At 41.7% G+C, this 23279-nt stretch overlaps 1 protein-coding gene across 6 annotated transcripts in view; it reads left to right on the plus strand.

Annotated features, from left to right (window-relative positions):
* The window catches only part of PDE4DIP (phosphodiesterase 4D interacting protein), a 310072-nt gene that overhangs the window by 203272 nt on the left and 83521 nt on the right, over positions 1–23279 (plus strand). For all 6 annotated transcript variants that reach the window (XM_030207593.1, XM_030207594.1, XM_030207591.1 and 3 more), the window contains 2 exons: positions 17873–17976; positions 20653–20864. In XM_030207593.1, the coding sequence (XP_030063453.1) occupies positions 17873–17976; positions 20653–20864 (316 nt within the window). The remainder of the gene's footprint in view (positions 1–17872; positions 17977–20652; positions 20865–23279) is intronic.

Consider the following 23279-nt stretch of genomic DNA (forward strand, 5'->3'; position numbering starts at 1 on the left):
TCTTGGCCATTTTGTAGAGGTTAGAGTCTGACTGATTCACTGAGTCTGTGGACAGGTGTCTTTCATACAGGTGACCATTGCCGACAGCTGTCTGTCATGCAGGTAACGAGTTGATTTGGAGCATCTACCTGGTCTGTAGGGGCCAGATCTCTTACTGGTTGGTGGGGGATCAAATACTTATTTCCCTCTGCAGAATGCAAATAAATTCATATACTTTCCACAATGTGATTTTCCGGATTTAATTTGTGATGTGCTATCTCTCACTGTTACCAATAACCTACCCTTCAATTATGGGCTGCTCATGTCTTTGTCAGTGGGCAAACTTACAAAATCAGCAAGGGATCAAATACTTATTTCCACCACTGTACGTTAAGAATACAAACTACATTGTTAGCATATGTGCACATATCATCCATTTGTATCATGTGTAAGGCAGCCGAATGGAATTCTATACGTACTTGTGTAGCCTAGTAGTGCCTGGGTCAAAGCTTTCTGCAATGATAATGCATTTGGAAGGGTAGTACCCCCATAGTTTCACTTAGCTTAAAATTTCCCCTTATTCAGATGCAGGACTACTTTGTGAACATCCTGTATAAATTCTAACTATACAACATTTTAATTTTCTACCACTTAAATAACTCTTAGCTTGGGAATCCCATGTATGTGGTTGACATCCTGCTTGTTGATGGAGAAAGCAAAGTAGCTTACTGTAACAAAGATTCACCATAGACAAGATAAGTTAGCCGCACATTCTCTCTGACTTCTCCAGTACAGTTGAAACTAAGCCATTGTATCCCAACCCTTTGCTGGAGAGGCACACCAGTCTGGGAGCTCAGGTTTGTTACAGTGAATATCATTGAGCAGTTTACTTGTGTGTACAAGTCTATCATCCATATTTATTGTGAATATCCTGATAACCAGGCTGGTTAGGTATGGCTCCAGAAAAGTGTTGGAAATACTGAGCTAAGCTATGTAAATGAGACTGAGGGTAGTGCAGTTCCTATAATCCATTGGATTCCAGGAACTGCAAGGCAGCATAATTTTACTAGAGGTAGGTTTTGTAAGACAATTCTGATCAATCTCTTTGACTTATCCAAAGTTGGAAAAGGGAGAGTTCTAGATGTGGTATACTTGGATTTCGACAAGGCCGTCATTGTGGTTCTACATAGGTATATCAAACTGAATGGCCTTAGTAGGTGCCTAAAAGTGACTGGGTCAGAAATTGGTTGAATGGGATGTGAAAAAGCAAAGTGCACTTAGAGTAGGAGCATTGTAAGCAGTGTGCCACAAGAATTAGTCCTTGGTCCATTTACAGATGGTACTAAAACCTGCAACAAGGTAAAACCCTGGAAAATGTGTAGAACAATGATGGATCTAGTGAAACTCGAAGAATAAAATTTGGCTGCCAAATTCTAGACCAATGACCAATTGCTTTAAAAAAAAAAAAAAAAAGGCAAGGTCATTGTCACGGAACACTTAGCCACGCTCCTGGGGCTACCTCACAGCCACTTAGAGGATCTATCCCCAGCTCTGTTCCACCTGCACCTGCCACTTGTGCTCTTCAGTAGCACCCTCCTCCTACCGACTGGGTCCCAACTGCCTCTGGGCGAGTCTCCCGCTCTCAAATTATCCGTAGTGATTTCTAGCTTACTGGAGGCCACACTCCCAGCGCTCCCACAGTTCCTGGAAAGCACTTGCAGACTCAGCACAAATCAACAGGATTCTTAATTGGTCCAGACAAGCAGAGGCAATAAACTAAAAATGTTTATTTTGTGAAAAATTAGAGCAATGAACAGAAGTGGTGCACTCAGCAAAACAATAACAGGTAACTGAAATATGGATCAATTATAACACTATCTAAACATTTGTTTACTATCTAAATAGTACCTGGGAAAATCAGGACATTTAGCTGCTCACGGGTTATCAAATATAACTGTTTACAGGGCCTCAGCAAAGAGATCTTTCTCGCTGTTCTCCCTGGCTAAGACTGGAGAAAAAGCCAGTACATCCTAGCTGAAATTGAGTTCCTGGGACTAGCAGAGCCCAGAACAACTAGTTTTACAAGTAGCTGGCCGCTTCACTGCAGGTTAATTTCGTGTGCTAACTAAAGAAGGAACAGTCATTTTTCTGTAACTGCTTTAAACATAACGTGCCACCTGCTGGCCAAACCAGACAAATACACTTCAAGAAATAATACAGTTTTACAGGCTTAAAACCCACTTTTTTGTCATAATCATGTAGTTTGGACTGCAGAATCCCAAGGGAGGGGTAAGTGTAGGGAGTAAAGTACTTCTGTCCACAAAAGAAGAGCAGGTTATGAGTGATTCCATTTGATGAACTTTTAATGGCCAAACAGGTAGAAAAAGCAAAAGCCAGAAGGATGCTTGAGAAAGTAGTGGCTAACATAACGAAAGGTGATAGTACCTCTATAGAAACCTCTAATGTGACTCCATTTGGAATGCTATGTGCAATTATGAACACTGCACCTTCAAAAATATTTTAAAAACCTAAAGTTGTCCCAGGGTCTCGTTACTAAAATGGTCTATGGTCTTCATGATAGATTTAAAGATCTGAATATGTGTACTTTTGAATAAAATTGGAAGAGGGGAGATATGATAGAGACATTTCAAGACTTCTCTAGCATAAATGCACAGTATGTGGGCCTCTTTTTCAATTGAAAAGAAGCTCTGGAGTGAGGGTTCATAAAATGGAGATGAAAGGGGGTACAGAAGTGTAATCTAAGAAAGTATTTCTTTACTGAATGGTCTATGCATACTTTATCCCAGTGGAGGTGGTAGTGATGAGGACTGTATCTGAACTCAAATAAGCATGGATCAAGCACAAAGGATATCTGAGGGAGGGAAAAGGGTTTTAGAGTTCAGCAGTTGGTATGGCTGTTCAAACCTGGGTTTTTCTGAGATTGGAAAGAGGCATTCTGTCTTGGCACAGACAAAGATCATCCTACCCGCGTGGCTGTTATCTTGCTGTCTATGGAGAACTCTTACAGGTAAGCAGCTTTTGCTTTCCAGCCTTCTCCCAGAAAGCAAGAGAGCTGAGCACAATAAGATACTTTGCAGGAAGGAAGCCTGCCCTTTTAGTTTAGGACAGTGGTTTCCAAACCTGGTCCTGGATGCACTCAGCCAATCAGGTTTTTGGGATATCCACAATGAATATTCATTAGAGATATTTGCATGCACTGCCTCCACTGCATGCAAATCTCTCCTCATAAATATTCATTGTGAATATTCCCAAAACCTGACTGGCTGGGGTGCCTCCAGGATTAGATTTTTGAACCACTGGTTTAGGAGAAGATAAGTGTTGTGGAAAGGAAAGACCTAAAGCAAGTAGGAATGTAAGATAGTAAATTCAAAGCAAAGTTAAATAGCCAACAGCAGGTCTAATATGTGTAAAATACTTCTTAAAAAAAGACAAATATATAGCCCAAGATTGAAGAAGCGAAAAATTTCCCCATGGAAAATAAAACGATGAGCACAGATTTTGCTTAACTTGAAAAAAAAAAAGTAGTTCAATTTGAATATCAGCTTTTCATTTAATCAATCCCTGCTGTGAGAAAAACCTAGAAGTAAGCACAAATTTATTTTAAAAATGCAGTAAATTCAAAGCAGATTTAAAACAGCCAAAATAACATTTTAAAGAATTCAATACTACTTAACCCAAGATTTTCCTTTGGAAGTAAGGCCTCAATGAGCACTAATTGCTTGTTACAAATCAAATAGGGCTGCTAAACGGTTGCATTGTAAGCCACAATAAATTAGACATAAGAATCTATACAGTACCTTGGGAAAGGGGCATGTGACAGACATTCCTCAAATATAGAAATAATGCACAATATGTAAGCATTTTAATGCAAAGAAACCTTGGAGGATGTAATGGGTCAGTTCAGCAAGCTGAAGAGTAGTAAATCACCGGGACCTGATGGTATTCATCCCAGAGTATTAATAGAACTAAAAAATGAACTTGCGGAGCTACTGTTAGAAATATGCAATCTGTCCCTAAAATCGAGTGTAGTACCGGAAGACTGGAGGGTAGCCAATGTTACTCCGATTTTTAAGAAGGGTTCCAGAGGAGATCCGGGAAATTATAGACCGGTGAGTCTGACGTCGGTGCCGGGCAAGATGGTGGAGGCTATTATTAAGAATAAAATTGCAGAGCATATACAAAAACATGGACTGATGAGACAAAGTCAGCACGGATTTAGTGAAGGGAAGTCTTGCCTCACCAATCTAATGCATTTTTTTGAGGGGGTAAGCAAACATGTGGACAATGGGGAGCCGGTTGATATTGTATATCTGGATTTTCAGAAGGCGTTTGACAAAGTGCCGCACGAAAGACTCCTGAAGAAATTGCAGAGTCATGGAATCGGAGGTAGGGTATTATTATGGATTAAGAACTGGTTGAAAGATAGGAAGCAGAGAGTAGGATTGCGTGGCCAGTATTCTCAGTGGAGGAGGGTAGTTAGTGGGGTCCCGCAGGGGTCTGTGCTGGGTCCGTTGCTTTTTAATGTATTTATAAATGACCTAGAGATGGGAATAACTAATGAGGTAATTAAATTCGCCGATGACACAAAATTATTCAGGGTCGTCAAGTCGCAGGAGGAATGTGAACGATTACAGGAGGACCTTGCGAGACTGGGAGAATGGGCGTGCAAGTGGCAGATGAAGTTCAATGTTGACAAGTGCAAAGTGATGCATGTGGGTAAGAGGAACCCGAATTATAGCTACGTCTTGCAAGGTTCCGCGTTAGGAGTTACGGATCAAGAAAGGGATCTGGGTGTCGTCGTCGATGATACGCTGAAACCTGCTCAGTGTGCTGCTGCGGCTAGGAAAGCGAATAGAATGTTGAGTGTTATTAGGAAGGGTATGGAGTCCAGGTGTGCGGATGTTATAATGCCGTTGTATCGCTCCATGGTGCGACCGCACCTGGAGTATTGTGTTCAGTACTGGTCTCCGTATCTCAAAAAAGATATAGTAGAATTGGAAAAGGTACAGCGAAGGGCGACGAAAATGATAGTGGGGATGGGACGACTTTCCTACGAAGAGAGGCTGAGAAGGCTAGGGCTTTTCAGCTTGGAGAAGAGACGGCTGAGGGGAGATATGATAGAAGTGTATAAAATAATGAGTGGAATGGATCGGGTGGATGTGAAGCGACTGTTCACGCAATCCAAAAATACTAGGACTAGAGGGCATGAGTTGAAGCTACAGTGTGGTAAATTTAAAACGAATCGGAGAAAATATTTCTTCACCCAACGTGTAATTAGACTCTGGAATTCGTTGCCGGAGAACGTGGTACGGGCGGTTAGCTTGACGGAGTTTAAAAAGGGGTTAGATAGATTCCTAAAGGACAAGTCCATAGACCGCTATTAAATGGACTTGGAAAAATTCCGCATTTTTAGGTATAACTTGTCTGGAATGTTTTTACGTTTGGGGAGCGTGCCAGGTGCCCTTGACCTGGATTGGCCACTGTCGGTGACAGGATGCTGGGCTAGATGGACCTTTGGTCTTTCCCAGTATGGCACTACTTATGTACTTATGTAAGGTGTCATGATTAAAATGAGAAACATGGTGAAATAGATTTCCCTTTGTAGAAGAACAGTATTGGCAAAAGAATCTACTGTGCTTAATTGGAACAAAATTCCAAATTCTTTGCATTTGTGTAAAGTCTATGAGTACTTTCTAGGTTGAGGACATTGCACCAAGTTTCAAAGAGTACAGTACACATGTACTTTACACCCGCAACAGTTTCAAATGCAAAGTACCCATGGATATTTGCATTTGCTTCTTGTACGTGTAGTTTTTCTTCATAACCTAACACATGTAGACTTGATTCATCTACATTCAGTTTTTGATCTGTCCAAATCCTGCTCCCAGGAAGACCTGCCCTAAATGCAGCTAAAAGTACATATGTACTTCTAGTCCTATTGAAGGAGAGCAGTTTCCAAACAGCCAATTTCTATGTGTAAATTGCTGTTTAACTGTGTAAATGATGTAGATAATGCCCCCATGAGTAACGAAAAGAGCTAAATAGTTGTAATATCATCTGTGATTCCTTAGGTAGAGAGTGAGGAGATCAGATATTTCAAGAATCCTACAAATTTGCACAAAGTTTGCAAACTGGATTGATTACACCAAAGTTTTACAAAGGACTTTAGACAGGCAATAGCAAAACTATAATGGATAATATATGTTATATCTCTACCACATAATGCCAGTGTTAATAGGTTGGACTATGATTTGTTACAGTGACCCTTAGGAGCATGTCAAAAAGGCTTGCCCACAGGAATAAGTGGCACAGTCCACAAGTGGGATTGAATCAACAAGATCATTGTAATCTATGGTGGATTTTTACCGCCAACTGCCTTTAAGTATGAGGTAGAGAATGACACGGAGATGGGGACATATGGAGACGGAGCCCACAGGGGCAGGGTGAGGACAGGGGCACGGTGAGAACAGGGGCACGATTGTACAGGTTTTAAGGAGGAGGCACTATGGATTAATTTGGAAAGACTAGAATGTCTGTCTATATTGGTGTGATTATACAGACCTCCATTGCAGGTACAATAAACATGTTTAACAGAAGACAACAACATTTCTATCAAAGAGAAAGTTCTCTTGCTAGGTGATTTTAATCTGCTGGATGTTGATTGGGCTATCTTAGCTGCAGTTCAGAGAAGATCTTGGATTCTCTGTAAGGAGAACTGCTCCTAGTAATGGAAGCCTCATGGGAGTGGGCAATACTGGATCTGGTACTTACAAATGGAAGAATGTATTTGCCATGATGGGTGATCATCCAATTAGTGTGATTTAGTATTAGAGTACAGGTGTATATAGTTCATCAAAGGTGAGTGTCCTAGACTTCAGGAAAACTAAAATGGGGGAGTACCTCAATGAGTCAGCTAGATTGAATAGAGCAGTAGGTAAATCTGAAATGAGATATTGTAAGAGCAACAAACATTTTGTTAAGAAAGTGAATAAAGAGGCCACTTTTCAAAAGAAGTAGCTGAAAAGGTAAGGAAAGGGAGGTTAGTGGTGGTAAATTTCAAGAAGTACTGGAGGGACTCCCAACAACAATATCTAGCAAAGGTAAGAGAACCTGGGAAAGTAGTCGGGAAAGCTAAGATGCAAATGGAAGAAAAGAGCTGAAATGGTATTCAGTAGGACAAGAAATTTTTGATATATTGACAGGAGGAAGTGCAAAAAGTGGCATGGTGAAGCTCAAAGGTGAAGGAGAGGAATGTGTAGAAGCTGTTGAGGAAAAAGTGGAATGCTTAACAAATTTCTGTTCAGTGTTCACTGAGGAAGGGCCAGGAGTAGACCCCCAAAACAGACTCAAACCAGAATGGAAGTGAAGGAGATCTTGAAAGAATATTCGGAAGACTGTCCATAAGGAGCTAGCTGAACTAAAAGTAGCCAAAGTGAATGGGTCATACAAGATATTAGGCCCCGCTCAGAAGCATATGCGGGTGCTAGTGGCCATTAGCGCTGGACTAGCGCCTGCATATGCTTGCACAGAGTGCTGAGAGCCAGCGAGCGCATGAACCAATGAGCTCTCTGGCTCCCAGTGCAATGCATGCTAATCAGATCTCTTACAATTCCTCCCTAATGCTCAGCGGACAGTGCACCAAACAAGGGCATTCTTGCCACTGTCAACCCTACACCAGCTCAAAGCTGGCATTAGGATTGTGCCAAGCCGTGGAGAGGAATGGGGAGACTGGTGTTGCTGGCGGTCACGTCAGGCTCCCTTCAGGTTAAGAAGTTTCCTGCATGGGGGAGCGGCGAAGAAGAGAGAGGCAAGGCCGGGGGCCGGCAATGTCTGGGAACAGCTCTGTTGGGTTCTGTGGCTGTAATCCAGAATTGTGGGCTGCTCAATCAACTTTTTATTTAACTTTCTGATTTTTTTTAAATTTTTTTCTTTATTTTGCATTTCCTGTTATTTCATGACATTCCCCTCCCATCCTCTTCCCTACCTCACCTCACAGAATGCTGGGCAGCTGGCACTTCTTCCTCATTCCTTCCTCCCCCTCTGGCATCCTGGGCATGCGCTTAAGAGATGTGCTTAATGCACAACTCTTGAGCGCATGCACCAGACACCATCTTCCCATCAAACTCCTTAATGCTCAATGCTGTCAGCATGCCTAAATTTGCATCTCAGCTTTGAGCATTAGGGAGTTCATTCCCCGCGCTAATCCAACGGTATTTTTCTGGTGCTATACAGAACAGCACTGAGTTTTGAGCATCCGCCCCTAAGAGATCAAAGGGACGTTTTGGTGGCTCCACTGTCTGACTCTTCATTGCTCCCACAAAGTTGGGAGTAATTCAGAGGACTGGAGATAAACAGATATGGTTCCTCTGCATAAAAGTGGAAATAAGTAGGTGGTTGAGAACTGCAGACCTGTTAGTCTGACCTTGATGAAGAATAAATTAATGGAGTCGCTTCTAAAACAGGCGAGTGTATTTTGGAATCAGTAGATTACAGGATCTGAGGCAGCAATTTATGTATTTGTTTATTTTTTTTTTAACCAAACGTAGGGCTTTTCAGAAGAATCTGATGAATTTCCTAGATTGGTTGGCTTAAGAGCTGGATTTGGGGGTAGTGTAATTAGCTCTTAGCATGATCGCTTTCACTGTTCTGCATATGTGATTAATAAACAATGACTGTCCTTAGGATAGACCCAAAAGTGGTTGCAGAGCTATTGTTAGTCATATGTAATTTATTTTAAAATCAAGCATGGTACTGGAAGATTGGAGGGTGGCCAATGTAATGCCAATTTTTAAAAAGGGCTTCAGAGGTGATCCAGGAAATTATAGACTGCTGAGCCTGATGTCGATGTCAGGCAAAATGGTAGAGACTATTATAAAGAACAAAATTACAGAGCATATACATAAGCATGGATTATTGAGATAAAGCCCATATGGATTTAGTCAAGGGAAATCTTGCCTCACCAATCTACTATATTTCTTTGAAGGGGTGAATAAACTGTGGATAAAGATGAGCCAGTCAATATTGTGTATCTGGATTTTCAAAAAGCATTTGACAAAGTACTGCATGAAAGAGTCCTGAGGAAATTAGAAAGTCGTGGGATAGGAAGTAATGTCCTACTGTGGAATAAAAACTGACTAGAAGAGAAAACAGAGTAGGGTTAAATGGTCAATATTTTCAGTGGAGAAGAGTAGATAGTGGAGTTTCCCCGGGATCTGTACTGGAACTGCTGCTTTTTAACATATTTATAAATGGTCTAGATACAGGCATACTAGTGCGATAATTAAATTTGCTAATGACACAAAGTTATTCAAAGATGTTAAATTGCAAGAGGATTGTGAAAAATTGCAAGCGGACCTTTCAAGACTGGAAGACTGGGCATCCAAATGGCAGATGATGTTTAATATGAGCAAGTGATGCGTGTGGGAAAGAAAAACAAAACCTTTAGCTACATGATGCAAGGTTCCACATTAGGAATCACGCTCAGGAAAAGGGTCCTAGGTGTTGATGATACGTTGAAACCCTCTGCTCAGTGTGCAGCGGCAGGTAAGAAAGCGGATAGGAATTATTAGGAAAGGAATGGAAAACAAAAATGAGAATGTTATAATATGTTTGTATCTCTCCATGGTGCTATCGCACCTTGAATACTATGTGCATTCTCATCACCACATCTCAAAAAATATATAGCAGAGTTAGAAAAGGTACAGAGAAGGGTGATGAAAATGATAAAGGGGATGGGATGACCTCTATGAGGAAAGGCTAAAGCGACTATGGCTTTTCAACTTGATAATGGTCTATAAAATACTGAGTGGAGTGGAATGGGTAGAGGTGAATTGCTTGTTTACTTTTGCAGAAATACTAGGACTAGGGGGGCACACTATGACGCTACTAGGTAGTAAATTTAAAACAAACTGGAGAAAATATTTCTTCACTCAACATGTAATTAAACTCTGGAATTTGTTGCCACTGAATATGGTAAAAGCAGTTAGTTTAGCAGGGTTTAAAAAAAAGATTTGGATAATTTCCTGAAAGAAAAGTCCATAAGCCATAAATAAGATGGACTTGGGAAATTCCACTGCTTATTTCTAGGATAAGCAACATAAAATATGTTTTACTGTTCTGGGATCTTGCCATTTACTTGTGACCTGGATTTGCCACTGTTGGAAACAGGATACAGGGCTTGATGGACCTTTGGTCTGTCCCAGTATGGCAACGTGTATGTTTTTATTGATTCATACCAAAAAATACTGAAGACATGTAGTAATGGACACACCATCAGCTGAAAAGCATAAGTAATTTTTTTTTAGTTTGTAACTTTATTTTATTGAAAGAAAAAAGACCTCAGACTATAATAACCCATTTGTGATATTTAAAAGAGCTCTTTAACTCCCTATCATAGGTCATGAAAAAAACTATAATAATTTATAGAAAACATTCCTTCTTAAATTCCAAAAGTACCAAAGTTTGGGAGCTTGTTGGAAAAGCCTCATATAAGCAGGAGTAAGTGAAACAGTCTACAAGTGGAGTGAATCAACACAATCATTAGAAACTAAGGTAGAATTTTACCACCAGCTGCCTTTAGGCATGAGGATAGCCAGCTGTTCTCCCACCCATCCAAATGTCTGATGATGCAGTGCTGCAACTGACTAATTATGTAAAATAAATTATTTGTACAACATGGCACACCGTGGAGCTGCTGCCTATAGACAATTGCATGTTTTGCCGTTTGGTAAATCCTTCTCTGTTTGCAAACAGATCTTTCTAGACAAAACCACTGATGGGCTCGTGTTGACTCTTAATGTTCACAAATGACTTAGATGTGAATATAAAAATGAATCTGCTTATAGATGATACGTGGAGGGGCATAATCGAATAGGGTGCCCAAGTTTTCATGAGGGCGTCCTCGCAGAATGGCCACGGAAGGGGCGGGGAAACCCGTATTATCGAAACAAGATGGGCGTCCATCTTTCATTTCGATAATACGATCGGGGACACCCAAATCTGAACATTTAGGTCGACCAGTTGAGATGGTCGACCTTAGAGATGGTCATCCCCGGTTTTCAGCCATAATGGAAACCGAGGACGCCCATCTCAAAAATGACCAAATCCAAGCCCTTTGGTCTTGGGAGAAGCCAGAATTCATAGTGCACTGGTCCCCCTGACATGCCAGGACACCAGCCGGGCACCCTAGGGGGCACTGCAGTGGACTTCACAAATTGCTCCCAGGTGCATAGCTCCCTTACCTTGGGTGCTGAGCCCCCCCCCACAAAACGCACTCCCCACAACTGTACACCACTACCATAGCCCTAAGGGGTGAAGGGGGCACCTACATGTGGGTACAGTGGGTTTTGAAGGGCTCACATTTACCAACACAAGTGTAACAGGTAGGGGGGGATGGGCCTGGGTCCGCCTCCCTGAAGTGCACTACACCTACTGAAACCGCTCCAGGGACCTGCATACTGCTGTCATGGAGCTTAGAGGCTGGCAAAAAAAAATGTTAAGTTTATTTTTTTGCGTGGGAGGGGGTTGGTGACCACTGGGGGAGTAAGGGGAGGTCATCCCCGATACCCTCCAGTGGTCATCTGGTCAGTTCAGGCAGCTTTTCACGGCGTCATCGCAAGAAAAAATGGACCAAGTAAAGTCAGCCAAGTGCTCGTCAGGGACACCCTTCTTTTTTCCATTATCGGCCGAGGACGCCTATCTCTTAATCACACCCCAGTCCCGCCTTTGCTACTGTGCCAACATGCCCCTGTGAACTTTGGTCATCCCCGCGACGGGAAGCAGTTGAGGACGCCCAAAATCGGCTTTCGATTATGCCAATTTGGGCGACCCTGAGAGAAGGATGCCCATCTCCCGATTTGTGTCGGAAGATGGGCGCCCTTCTCTTTTGAAAATAAGCCTGAAAATATTCAAAATGAGAAGTGTAAAGGCTAACAAGGACAGATTGTCAACATAGGCCTCTCGTTGGGGCTGCGCGGGAGCTACAAAAGTAAAGATCGGCAAAAAAAGTAATGTGCTCGTCAGGGACGTCCTTTATTGGCGTCCTTCACTCACAAACAATGTCTTTCCCCCCCCCCCCCCCCCCGAAGACGCCGCGCTGCTTATCCCCCTCCGATGCAGCTCGATGCAGACGTGCAGTTCAGGATGCCCATTCAAAAAAAAGAGAGAGGAATGATCATCAGAAAAGAGTAGGTGCTAATACACAGAATTTAATTTGTAAACAAAAAGGAAGTGGAACTTTGGAGCTGGGAAGGGGGCAGTCAGGCCAATGGCAGGAACGATAGGAGAAGAGGGGCTAGATTAGTGATTTTGTGACCTGAATTGGCCACTGTTGGCAACAGGATACTGGTCTTGATGGACCTTCGGTCTATCCCAGCATGGCAATGATTATGTTCTTAATGAAAAAAATGCATGAACTCAAACTGAATAAGTACAACATAAGCTGGAGCATTACCGTGCATTCTCAAAAGGTATAGGATATATAGGCATGGAACGTGACCATTGGTTGATTTCACGAGGGATATGGGGATAGTAGTCACAACTCTATATTGGAGAAATCATTTGTTTCAACACCAAATCAGAACAACCTGATGTTTCCCCCAGAAATATTTTTAGGCCAGGTCAATATTCAAGGCGACTTACACATGTGAAGGGCAATTCTATAAACTGGGTGCTAAGATATACACCCGTTGCATTCTTCTATGCACACTTATATGCATCTATATGCCAATATTTCAACTATCTTGCATAGTGCATATGTTTGCAAGGGGGGTGTACACAAAGGGGCAGAGCATGGGTGGGACATATGTAGGGCTTCTACTTATGCACAAAACATACAGGGGCCCTTTTACTAAGCTGCGTAAGCGTCTACGCATGCCCAATGTGCGCCAAAATGGAGTTACCGCCTGGCTACCACATGGCTCTTGTGGTAATTTCATTTTTGGCGCGCATCCGATACACGCATCTGAAAAATAATTTATATTTTTGGACACGCGTATTGGACACGCCAAGTGGTATTTGACGCATGCAGATCGTTACCGCCCGGTTACCATGTGAGACTTTACCACTAGGTCAATGGCTGGCGGTAAGATCTCAGACTCAAAATAGACGCACGGCAATTTTTGTTTTGCCGCACATGCATTTTCGGCAAAAAATTTAAAAAGGCATTTTTTACAAGTGCACTGAAAAATGATTCTGCACACGCCCAAAGCACGCATCTACACTACCGCAGGCCATTTGTCAGTGCACCTTTGTAAAAGGGCCCCACAGAATTCTATAAATTGCACCTGTCCCTGTCACAGATAGGCACCCGCACATCCAGCAGCTCTATGGCTTATGCATTTGCAGATGCCTAAATGTTTTGAATGCTGATAGCAGGTTATGCTGTAATTCTATAATGGAGCCTAGCGCCTAGGTTCCGTATAGATAGGTTCCTACGACATGCCCTCAGGGTGCCTATATTTCCCCCTTAGTGGCTGCCACCAAAAGTAACTGCTGTAGTACTGTATGGATAGTGCTGAGACAGAGCAAGGGTGGAACACCCAGATCTACTAATAGAAGCAATATTCACCAACTATCCATGCAGCTAAGTCAGAAAAAAAGCTGTCCAAAATTAAACTGCATAACTGTACATATAGGATTCCAATTCTGCAAATGTCATCCAAATGTAGGTGTAAAAAAAAATGTGCACTTAGGGCTCTTTTACTAAGCCACGGTAGCATTTTTAGCTCGCAGTACTATTTGACTAAAACAGGTTAATAACTTTCCCTCTTAATTAGCTAATTAGAATCAGGTGCTTAAATAATTAGGCAGAAATGTTTTCCACGCAGATTTTTTAGGTGCCATATATGGAATCTGGCCCTAAGAGGATAAGAAGCCTTTGAGAATACAGGCAATTGGTGAATGTTAACACTTTGGTTGGCTTTGGTGAACTTTGGAGAGTTTTATCTTCCACATATCCATCTATATTCATACTCCAGGCATTGTACTTAGTCCAGAATTCTGCTGCCAGTCTGGTTGCATGTTGTGGACCCAATGAACATGTATCCCCAGGTCCAGAGCATTTGCACTGGCTTCCTATGGTCTTTAGAATTATTTTAGAATTGCTATTTGGTCCATTTGGTCTTGCAACATGGCTGTCTTATTTGACCTTTTTTATTTAATTAGGCCACAAACTATGCATTCTATGGGGAGCAATATGCTATGGGTTCCCTCGATTCAGTTGAGCCTTCTAGCCATCACCTGCAATGTGGCCTTTTCTGTTAAGACCCCTTCATTATGGAACTCCTTCCCATTATTGGTGAGGATGGAATCAAGTTATGCTATCATAAGAAATTAAAAGCATTCCTTTTTTTGTGCAAGCTTTTGCTCATTTTGCCTGAGTTTGTGATTGTTGTTGGTTTGTTTGTTTTTTTTACAGTGTTTTGATTTATAGGTATTGATGTGTTGTATTCAGCTATTTTTTTCTTTCCTTAGATTTTGCTGGAGTTTGTGCTATTTTATTAATTATGTTTTGTTTTTTTTCATTTTCTGTATATGGTTCTGATGTACTCCACTGAGATTTATATTTTTATATTATGCTGAATAGAAGTTTTACTAAAATAAACTGTTACATTAAATGCAGACCAAAGAAATTAGAGGCAGACTTTTTTTCAGAATGCACTTTATTAGAATATCTGTCTGCATTATCAAACAACAAAAGGGCTGGATTCAAATGTATGTGCTGTGTTCAGAGTTGGGCACATGCATTAATGAATGTAGATAAAAATGGGGAAACAGAAATTAATGTAAATAAAATCCATATACAGAAATATGATCCCCTAGCGGTAGTGCTATGAAACTATTATTAGGGGTTGCTGCTGCCATTTTGAACCTGGCACTGGAAAGGACAGGAATGATTGGGGATACCAACTAAGGATTTGTTAAGGTAGGCCATGGGGCCATCAGGAGGATGGAGGAGCCTAGCGGGCAGGTTTTTATATTTGGGAGGAACGTCTTGCAATGAAGGGGTTGGATTTTATTGAGGGAGAGACTTTTTTGGTGGGGGCTCAGGTTGGATAGCTTGTATGGGAGGGCCTTGGGTAGGGTTTGTGCTTGGGGCTATACATGGCCCTTTTAAGATGTGGCCTGATTCTCCCAGGACAGTAAAATAACCTCAGCTATAATGGGGCTTGTGGTGTATCGCATAAACATCTAAATCCCAATTTTACAAAGCTGGAATATATTGAAAAACATGCATATGGCAAGGAAATATGGCCTGGGCATGTTCTGAATGGGACTAGGGCTGGCCTAAAAAGTAAACATGTATTCCCCATATCAGAAGAAGAATGCATGTCCATGTTCAAAAAGATCAACATTGAGATTTACATCTGTTACCCAGGATGTCTAATTTCAGAAAAAAACGTGCATTGAGCAGTGCTCCATTGAAGGGAACAGGGAAAGTCACCCCCTTTATTCCTCAGTGGTTGATGGTCCCCCTCCAAATATGAAACTAGCAAGGACTGACAGCTTAGGAAAAATAAATATTTTTGTTTCTGAAATGGACGACACAAACATTTCAAAACATACACATTTATGTTGCCATATCAACCCCATTGGTGGTGTAGACATTTGTGGAGGAGTGGCCTAGTGGTTAGGGTGGTGGACTTTGGTCCTGAGGAACTGAGTTCAATTCCCAGCACAGGCAGCTCCTTGTGACTCTGGGCAAGTCACTTAACTCTCCATTGCCCCATGTAAGCTGCATTGAGCCTGCCATGAGTGGGAAAGCATGGGGTACAAATGTAAAAAAAAATGGATGCTTCGATTACACATAACCGATGCATAAACATCCATTCCTTGACGTGTTTTAGAACAGGCCCTATGTCAGCAGGTCCTGCCCTAAAATACTAGCCGATCTTGAACCAGATGCCTTGATTCTGGTTTGTATGTCTTTTCTAAAATACCACTCCATACCTCTCCCTCAGAGCATGCGCTCACACTCAAGATAGCTTCCTCTTTCCCTGCAAATCCAGCTTTAGCTCTTGCAAATACATTTACATTCCTGCCCATTACTATGTTTCCTCCTTATGAGTTCATTTCTTCCTCAGCAAGTTCAACCTTTGCAGTCTTCCCATAGTGACAGGGATATGCCTCTGGATGCCATGACTTGCTTTTTTTCCCTCTCTTAGAGAAGCAGTGATGGAAGAGAAAAGTAATTATCCTGTTCTGACTTAGACTCACAATAATGCTGTATGTTTAGAAGGAACAAGCAGACCTCGTTCTCTGGCTTGCACTCCCATTCACGATATGCCATTGCCTTTTACTGATTCCATAGCAAGTAGGGTTCATGGTAGATCATGTTGGGTCTGATCAGTGTAAATTATGCTTCTCACTACTGAAAGCCTCATCTTGGAAGTTGTCGACATGTGCAAAATCCTGTGGGACAAAGTAGGTCCATGCCAATGCTAGTATCGCAATGGAGAGACTCTTCACAGTAGAACTAGGGATACAAAATGGGAAATCTATTCAAAGTAGAAGGATTTAATTGAAATTACATTTAAAATTGCATTTTAATTCTACTCAACATGCTCAAGGCAGAGTATAAAATTCCTGTCTTAAAAAATTACCATTGATTGGGTAGGGTGAGGGTCATACATTTGATATACCTCCTTTCTGTGGTACAACCAAAGCAGTTTACATATTATATGCAGATACTTTCTCTTTTCCTAGTGGCCTCACAATCTAAATTTTGTATCTGGAGCAATGGATAGTATTTACATCATATACTAAAATAATCACAACAATCATGTAATCAGCCATTTAAATTAAAATGTACCCCCCCCCCCCCCCAGCATAAGATGAACTCAACACAAAAAAAAAATTTGAAATTCACAACTCCCAACCCTCCACCACCATCAACAGTATTTAATATAACAATTTTTCATAAAGATTCAAGCTATCAGACTCCTTAGCCAAAAACTGCACAAAGAGCCAGGTCTTTAACTATTTATAGAACGATGAATATGCTTCAGTTCAGAGGAAATCGAGTTCCATATTGGCAAAACTATGCCTTTTCAAGGTTTTTGACCCTTGTAGTGGCATATGTAGCTCCTGAGCAGCCGGGATAACAAGTAAACACTAGGTGGGGCAGACTATGGACAGGCTTATAAACCAAAAAATGCCTCTTGAGAAATCAAGACCAGGTGTACATACGACGTATCACTACCACATGTAATGAGTTTATCTTGTTGGGCAGACTGGATGGACCGTACAGGTCTTTATCTGCCATCATCGATTATGTTACAAGAAATCCTGCTCCAAAAGCATGAAAGGCCTTGAAGAAAAAAAACAAAAGGCAAATTAAACAAAACTCTTGTCTTGTTGGAAGCCAATGTAACGCCAGCAAAAATGGGTGTCGGGCATTCATACCTCCCACTGCATATTAGTTTAGCTGTCGCTTTCTGGAATGGGCTTTGGATACTGAAAAATAATTAAGCTATGAAATAAGCTGCTAGTACTTGTTGGGCCAGGCATTTATTCTAATTGCAATACTTCTTTCTTGGATTCTTTCTGAAGTTCTGCAGTTTGTTTTCTTTTAATAGATTCATACAGGTTATGAGATGAAGATAAGCAGTGTGCCTTTGGTTGAACTCAGTTGACTAGCGTCATTTTCAGCTGTACAGTGTAACTGCCCTGTGAGTGTGTGGCACATGATTTGGGATATGCAGTATTAATGATACAAGACGCATGGCAGTGTAGATGCAGTTGGAGTGGGAGTATACTGTTTACATGTAATGGAAAGGGACAAAGGAGCAGAAAAGAGACACAAATGAGTTAAGGCGATGCAGACACTTTTCCTGTGCTTTATCTCTGAGCTGTGCATCCCTCTTCTTTTCAGATCCAAGTACAGGTGACAAAGGTGCTGACAGAGGCTCAAAATTCACTGATAGTACAGAGGACGATACAGCTGATGGAAAATCTGAGAGCACCTGTAGCCAAAAGGTAATACACTAAAATACCTTCCTCTCACACCCATCACAAGCAGCAGTCACCAAGGCCACACCCATTTTTACGAAGCTGCAGCAAAAGGGGGCCTGTGCTGACGTTGGCATGTGTTTTTGACGTGCACTGAGACCCCCTTTTACCGCAGCAGGTAAAAGGGGGGGGGGGGTTATTTTAAAGAAATGGATGTGCGGCAAGTGAAGCCCACGTTGGGCTCAGAAAGCCAACTACAGAACTGCCACATACTACCTACAGTCCATCCTAACATGTCCATGAACCTTTTTAGTCTATAACTCCCATTCCCTTTTTCTTCTTCCCAGTTCCTTCTATCCTATTTTATGTAATTGTATATCCACTGGTCTGGCGATCGCCTTATCGGTACATTGTAAGCCACTTTGAGTCCGCATGCATGTGGAAAAAAGTGGGGTATAAATGTGCATAAATAAAATAAATAAATAAATAAAAAGGCCTCCAAGTGTAACAAGAACAGAAAGTATAATGTCGGCCATTTACACCATGGAACCATATGAATATTTTGTGCATCTTGATCTGTAGAAAACGTTTTGCATGCTATTGTGTAGACTATCTGTTGGATTCTATATAGCGAGCCTAGAGATCTGCTCTGAAATCCAGGTGTATTCTACAAATATGCATGTAGCTTAATTGGCTTACCAAGCCAATTAGCGTTGATAACAGCACTTAAGAAGCATTAATGAGCACTAATTGGCAATAATTAGAATTTACGTGCACAACTCACTAAGTGTATTCTGTAACACAGTGTGCCAACTTCTAATGCGCACAGCCAAACAGGGACGTGGTTATGGGTGGGGGAAATGAGCATTTTGTGGGCGTTCTGAAATTTACAAGCGTAGTTATAGAATATGGCCCAGTGCACCTAAATTTACACACCAGGATTTACGCCATGTTTTCATTGGTGTAAATGGATGTGCATAGTTTTAGAATTACTAAGTGTAATTCTATATACTGAGTCTAAGTCTCGGTGCCACTTACAGAATACATTTAGGCAAAAATGTTTTCTGTGCGGATGTTTTAGGCACCATATATAGAATCCCCCTCCCCCCACTTAATGTGTATTATTTGCAAAAAAAAGCCTGGTACTATTTGGTTAAAACAGATTAAAAAACTTTCCCTCTTAATTAGCTAATTAGAATCAGGTGCTTAATTGACTAGATAACAAATAAACCACCAGCAGAGTAAATATGCCGCTAGAAAATCTCCAGGTGCCTTCAGTTACTGAATGAAGATTTCACATGTCTTTTCACACAAGGATACTTATTGTTAAATCTTTCTGTTGAATAAATTATCGGGATATATCATTTTTGTCTGAATTACTTACTTAATGGGGTTATCATTCTCTCTTGTCAGGGTTTAGATAACAATAAAATCATGTTTAGAGTATATACTGTACTAAATGCAGCCCCTCCTTGGAAGTGCAGGAATCTTTCACTTTCTGGTGTGAAATGTGTGTGCTTCTTTCTATAGCTTATATTGTGTGACTATGAAAGACGCCCTGGTAAAAACTTCCAGAAACCACCTTGTGTCACTATCTTAGTTGAAGTTAAACATCTCTTTAGAGAATTTTGCTTTTCAAATGTCAGTCATACTTGAATTCAGTGACCTGGAGGCTTTAGCAGGTGGCTTAATGGTGAGTAATGCTTTCTGTTGCCCATGGGAACTAGCCTTTCCATTACAAAAATGGCTATGAGGAGAATGATTACAAATGGCTAGATTGGGCACCTTTTGCTAGCTACTGTTGTTATTCTCACCTTTCTAGTTTTATTCCTTTTGTTATTTCTTTTAATTACTATATAAAATCTTGATTTTTATAGTCTCCATTGATGTTCTATAGAGTTGTAATGGTTCAGGGAAGTTATTTTGGAAAGACTTGTTATCTAATCATAGGAGGAATTTACAGGTGGCTAAGACTTAGCCACCTGTAAATTCCTCCTAAGACTAGAAAACAAGTTTTACAAGCATTATTACCATTCATTTCATATATTTTAATCAAGAAATGAATTGCTTTAATTTCACAGTCTTTATAACCTCCGATTACAAGGTTGCAACCATGGACGGACTGACCATTCGGGCAACCGGGCAATGCCCGAGGGCCCAGAGGCTCTGCCCGGATGCCCGCCGCATACTACATCCCTCCCCGGTCCTACCTTTCAAGGCACACCACTGGTGATCTAGTGGCCTCTGCAGGGGGGATCATGTTCTTTCCTGCCCATTGTGCTGCAGCTGTTCCCCCTGCCCTGCACTGCTGTACTTTAAAAATGGTGGCCGAGACTGCGAAGACCTGCGAGACTAGTGCGGGAAGTCTTGGCTGCCATTTTGAAAATACGGCAGCACTAGCAGGCGGGGGAATAGTGGCAGCTCAGTGGGCAGGGAAGAACATGCTCCCCCCCCTCCCCCGCAGAGACCACTAGACCACCATGGCCCTTCAGGTAGAACCGGGGCAGCGAGGGCGTCAGATGTGTTGGTAGGGGGGGCAGCAGCGCGGTGGTAGAAGGCATGTCAGGTAGCAGCCGGGCAAGGGGGTGGCCAGACCACTGTCCTCCCCTGATTGCAACTGTTAGTAATCTATACACTGGTCAAAGGTTCCATAGGTAGCATAATAGCTGTATATAATGATGATAATTTGTGTTTTCTTTCTAGAACAATATTGGTAGCTCTAAGACCATGCATGTGTCAAGAGAAGCAACTTTAATATTGTCTGAGAACTCCTTGAACAAAGGAGGCAGCCCAAAGGAGGAGCCACTCCAGGTCAAATGTGAAAGCCCTCAACTTAAAGAAGAGAAAGGGGAGACTGACGGCGAATCAAAGGCAAAGAGAGAAGAAGCTGGGAGTCCTTCAGTGTACCCCAGCCGGTAAGATATACAGGGACAGCACAGAGCGAGAGAGAAATGGAATCCTTGCACCGGCCCCCTGGGGTAAGATAGAGAGACCAGGAAGCCCTACAGGCTTTATCAGTGAATAAAATACACACAGACACATGAATTATATAAAACTCTCCCAAATTTGGGTGTGGATCCCAGATCCATGCACCAAATAGTTAACGGGGTCCAGTGATTTAATTATTGGAGATAATGAGCACTGATTATGATTTGGGTGCCGTTCTGACTGCGCACTACTCTGTAACAACGGGTGCTTAAATTAGATCACATTCAACTCAAAAGGGGGCATGGTCATTGTGGGGTGTACACAGATAAACCTTTTGGGGTGTTATTGGGATGTGACACTTAGTATAAATTCCAGAGGAACAAGACTCTTCCACGTTCTGGCATTAGACAAAGTAGTGTCTGGAAGCAACTGTGTTCCCTTTTATCGACTCAAATTCATAATGCCCAACTAATAACAGAACTAACTCCACACCCAAGGGTATTATAAAAATAGATTACTTAATTATTTACAATAGCAGCAAGACCAAAATGAAAAGGCAAGAATGAAGACAATGAAGGTCTTATTATAAAAATAGCTTAGAGTAAACACCCGTTACCCTAGACAAACGTATAATTCAGTCAGTTACTCTAAATCCACAGCACTTCTAAAACACTATACATGGCAAGTAAACAACCTGAAGGGAGACATCCATCAGATGGCAAAGTGTTCCTCAGATGGTCAGTCAGACGCAAAGCAGGGTCAGCAGCCTTTTGCCTCTGATATGAGCCTCTTTTATACAGAAATCTCAAGCTGCAGCTGGGCTAATTATGTACATTCTGACCTTCCTGTCGATGCACAAATAACTTTGTTTATCCCAAATATTGTGACTTCAAGGGCCACAATATTGTCTCACTGGAACCACAGTGAAGGGGTCACCTTGACAATGAGTCGGGGTTTCCTAAACAATGTGCAGTTTTGCCAGCCACAGCGCCTCTCTGGCTGCAAGGGAAATTCCAAGAGTCCTTGGCTGGTCCATGACATCGGTGCTTATAGAAACTGTTGTTCTAGTACATTGGCACCTTGGCAGCATCTCTTGTCTGTATGCAAGGCTGAAGCTCATTAATCAACAGGCTTTAGCAGTGGATGATGAAATAAGTCAGAGCCTGTATTTTAAAGTCAGGTTAATGCTGGATAGTGCCATGTATTATAATCCCATTTATCTTTGTTATATGGGAACATATAGTGCTGTATATAGTGCTTATTTTGCACCTACGGCCATGGGAGGGTCATGGGCGGATCAGAGGTATTCACAAAAGATGTGCGCAGTGTTAAACGATAGTGGAGATCCATGCCCAACCTGTGCACCAGGATTCAACTGGTGTAAGTCCTCATTCCTAAAGTTGAGTGCAGAATTTGGCTCTCAATGCTATTCTATAAAGAGTGCTCATCCCAGAGCACCCTTTATAGAGTAGCATTGAGGATCAATTTATATCAGTGCTTAATTTGCAATACTATTTATAGAATCTCCCCCAGAGAGCTTAAAAAGAGGAAGCTGGAAGTCATACAGGGGTTTCCAGTGGGTAAGATCCACACAGACAGCAAATGGAGAGGAAGCTGCGAGTCCTACATAGGTTCCCAGCAGGTAAGGTACACACAGACAGTGTATAAAGAGGAAGCTGGGAGACATACAGGAGTTCCCAGTTGGTAAGATAAACACAGAATACAAAATGAAATAAATATGAATTCCCTGCAGTCAGAGGCTCTTTTCCTCCTCTTTATTTCATGTTTAATATTGAGGAGTGATCAAGCTAGCATACAGGAGGGCCCTTATTATATATATTTTCTGTATTATTGTATTTGGTTATTACCTGTCTAGAAGTGCAATGACAAGCAGGTTATAAATACTATAAACCAAAAGAAAGGCTTAACAGGTTATGTGTTTCAGCTTTGAAAAGAGATGACAAAGAAGGGAGTATATTTATTCATTTGTATTTGCTATACCCCCTTTTGCAACAAGCACACCAAAGCAGTTTACAGACTAAGTACTATCTGTAAAAGTGACAAGAGTTCCAGTGGTATAACAGGAAAGAAGAGAAGAAAAGGAAGTCTACTACTACTACTACTTATCATTTCTATAGCGCTACAAGACGTACGCAGCGCTGTACACTTGGGTTGGGGTTATATATCTAGCGATGGGTAGAGGGAGAGACCCTCAGCACAGGATATCAAGAAAGGGAAACACAGGCTCACAGTCCCACTCTGCAAAAGATTTTTAGGTGCCAGAGTCTTCAAACACCCCAGTGCTGCCCAGATTCAGTGTGTAGAAGGACTGGCAGAGTATTCCAGAATGCTGATGCAGTACAGGGTGGGGTGGGGGGGGGGGGGGGGGGTTAAATCATATG

Source organism: Microcaecilia unicolor, chromosome 6, assembly GCF_901765095.1.
Source record: "Microcaecilia unicolor chromosome 6, aMicUni1.1, whole genome shotgun sequence".
Lineage (NCBI taxonomy): Eukaryota > Metazoa > Chordata > Amphibia > Gymnophiona > Siphonopidae > Microcaecilia > Microcaecilia unicolor.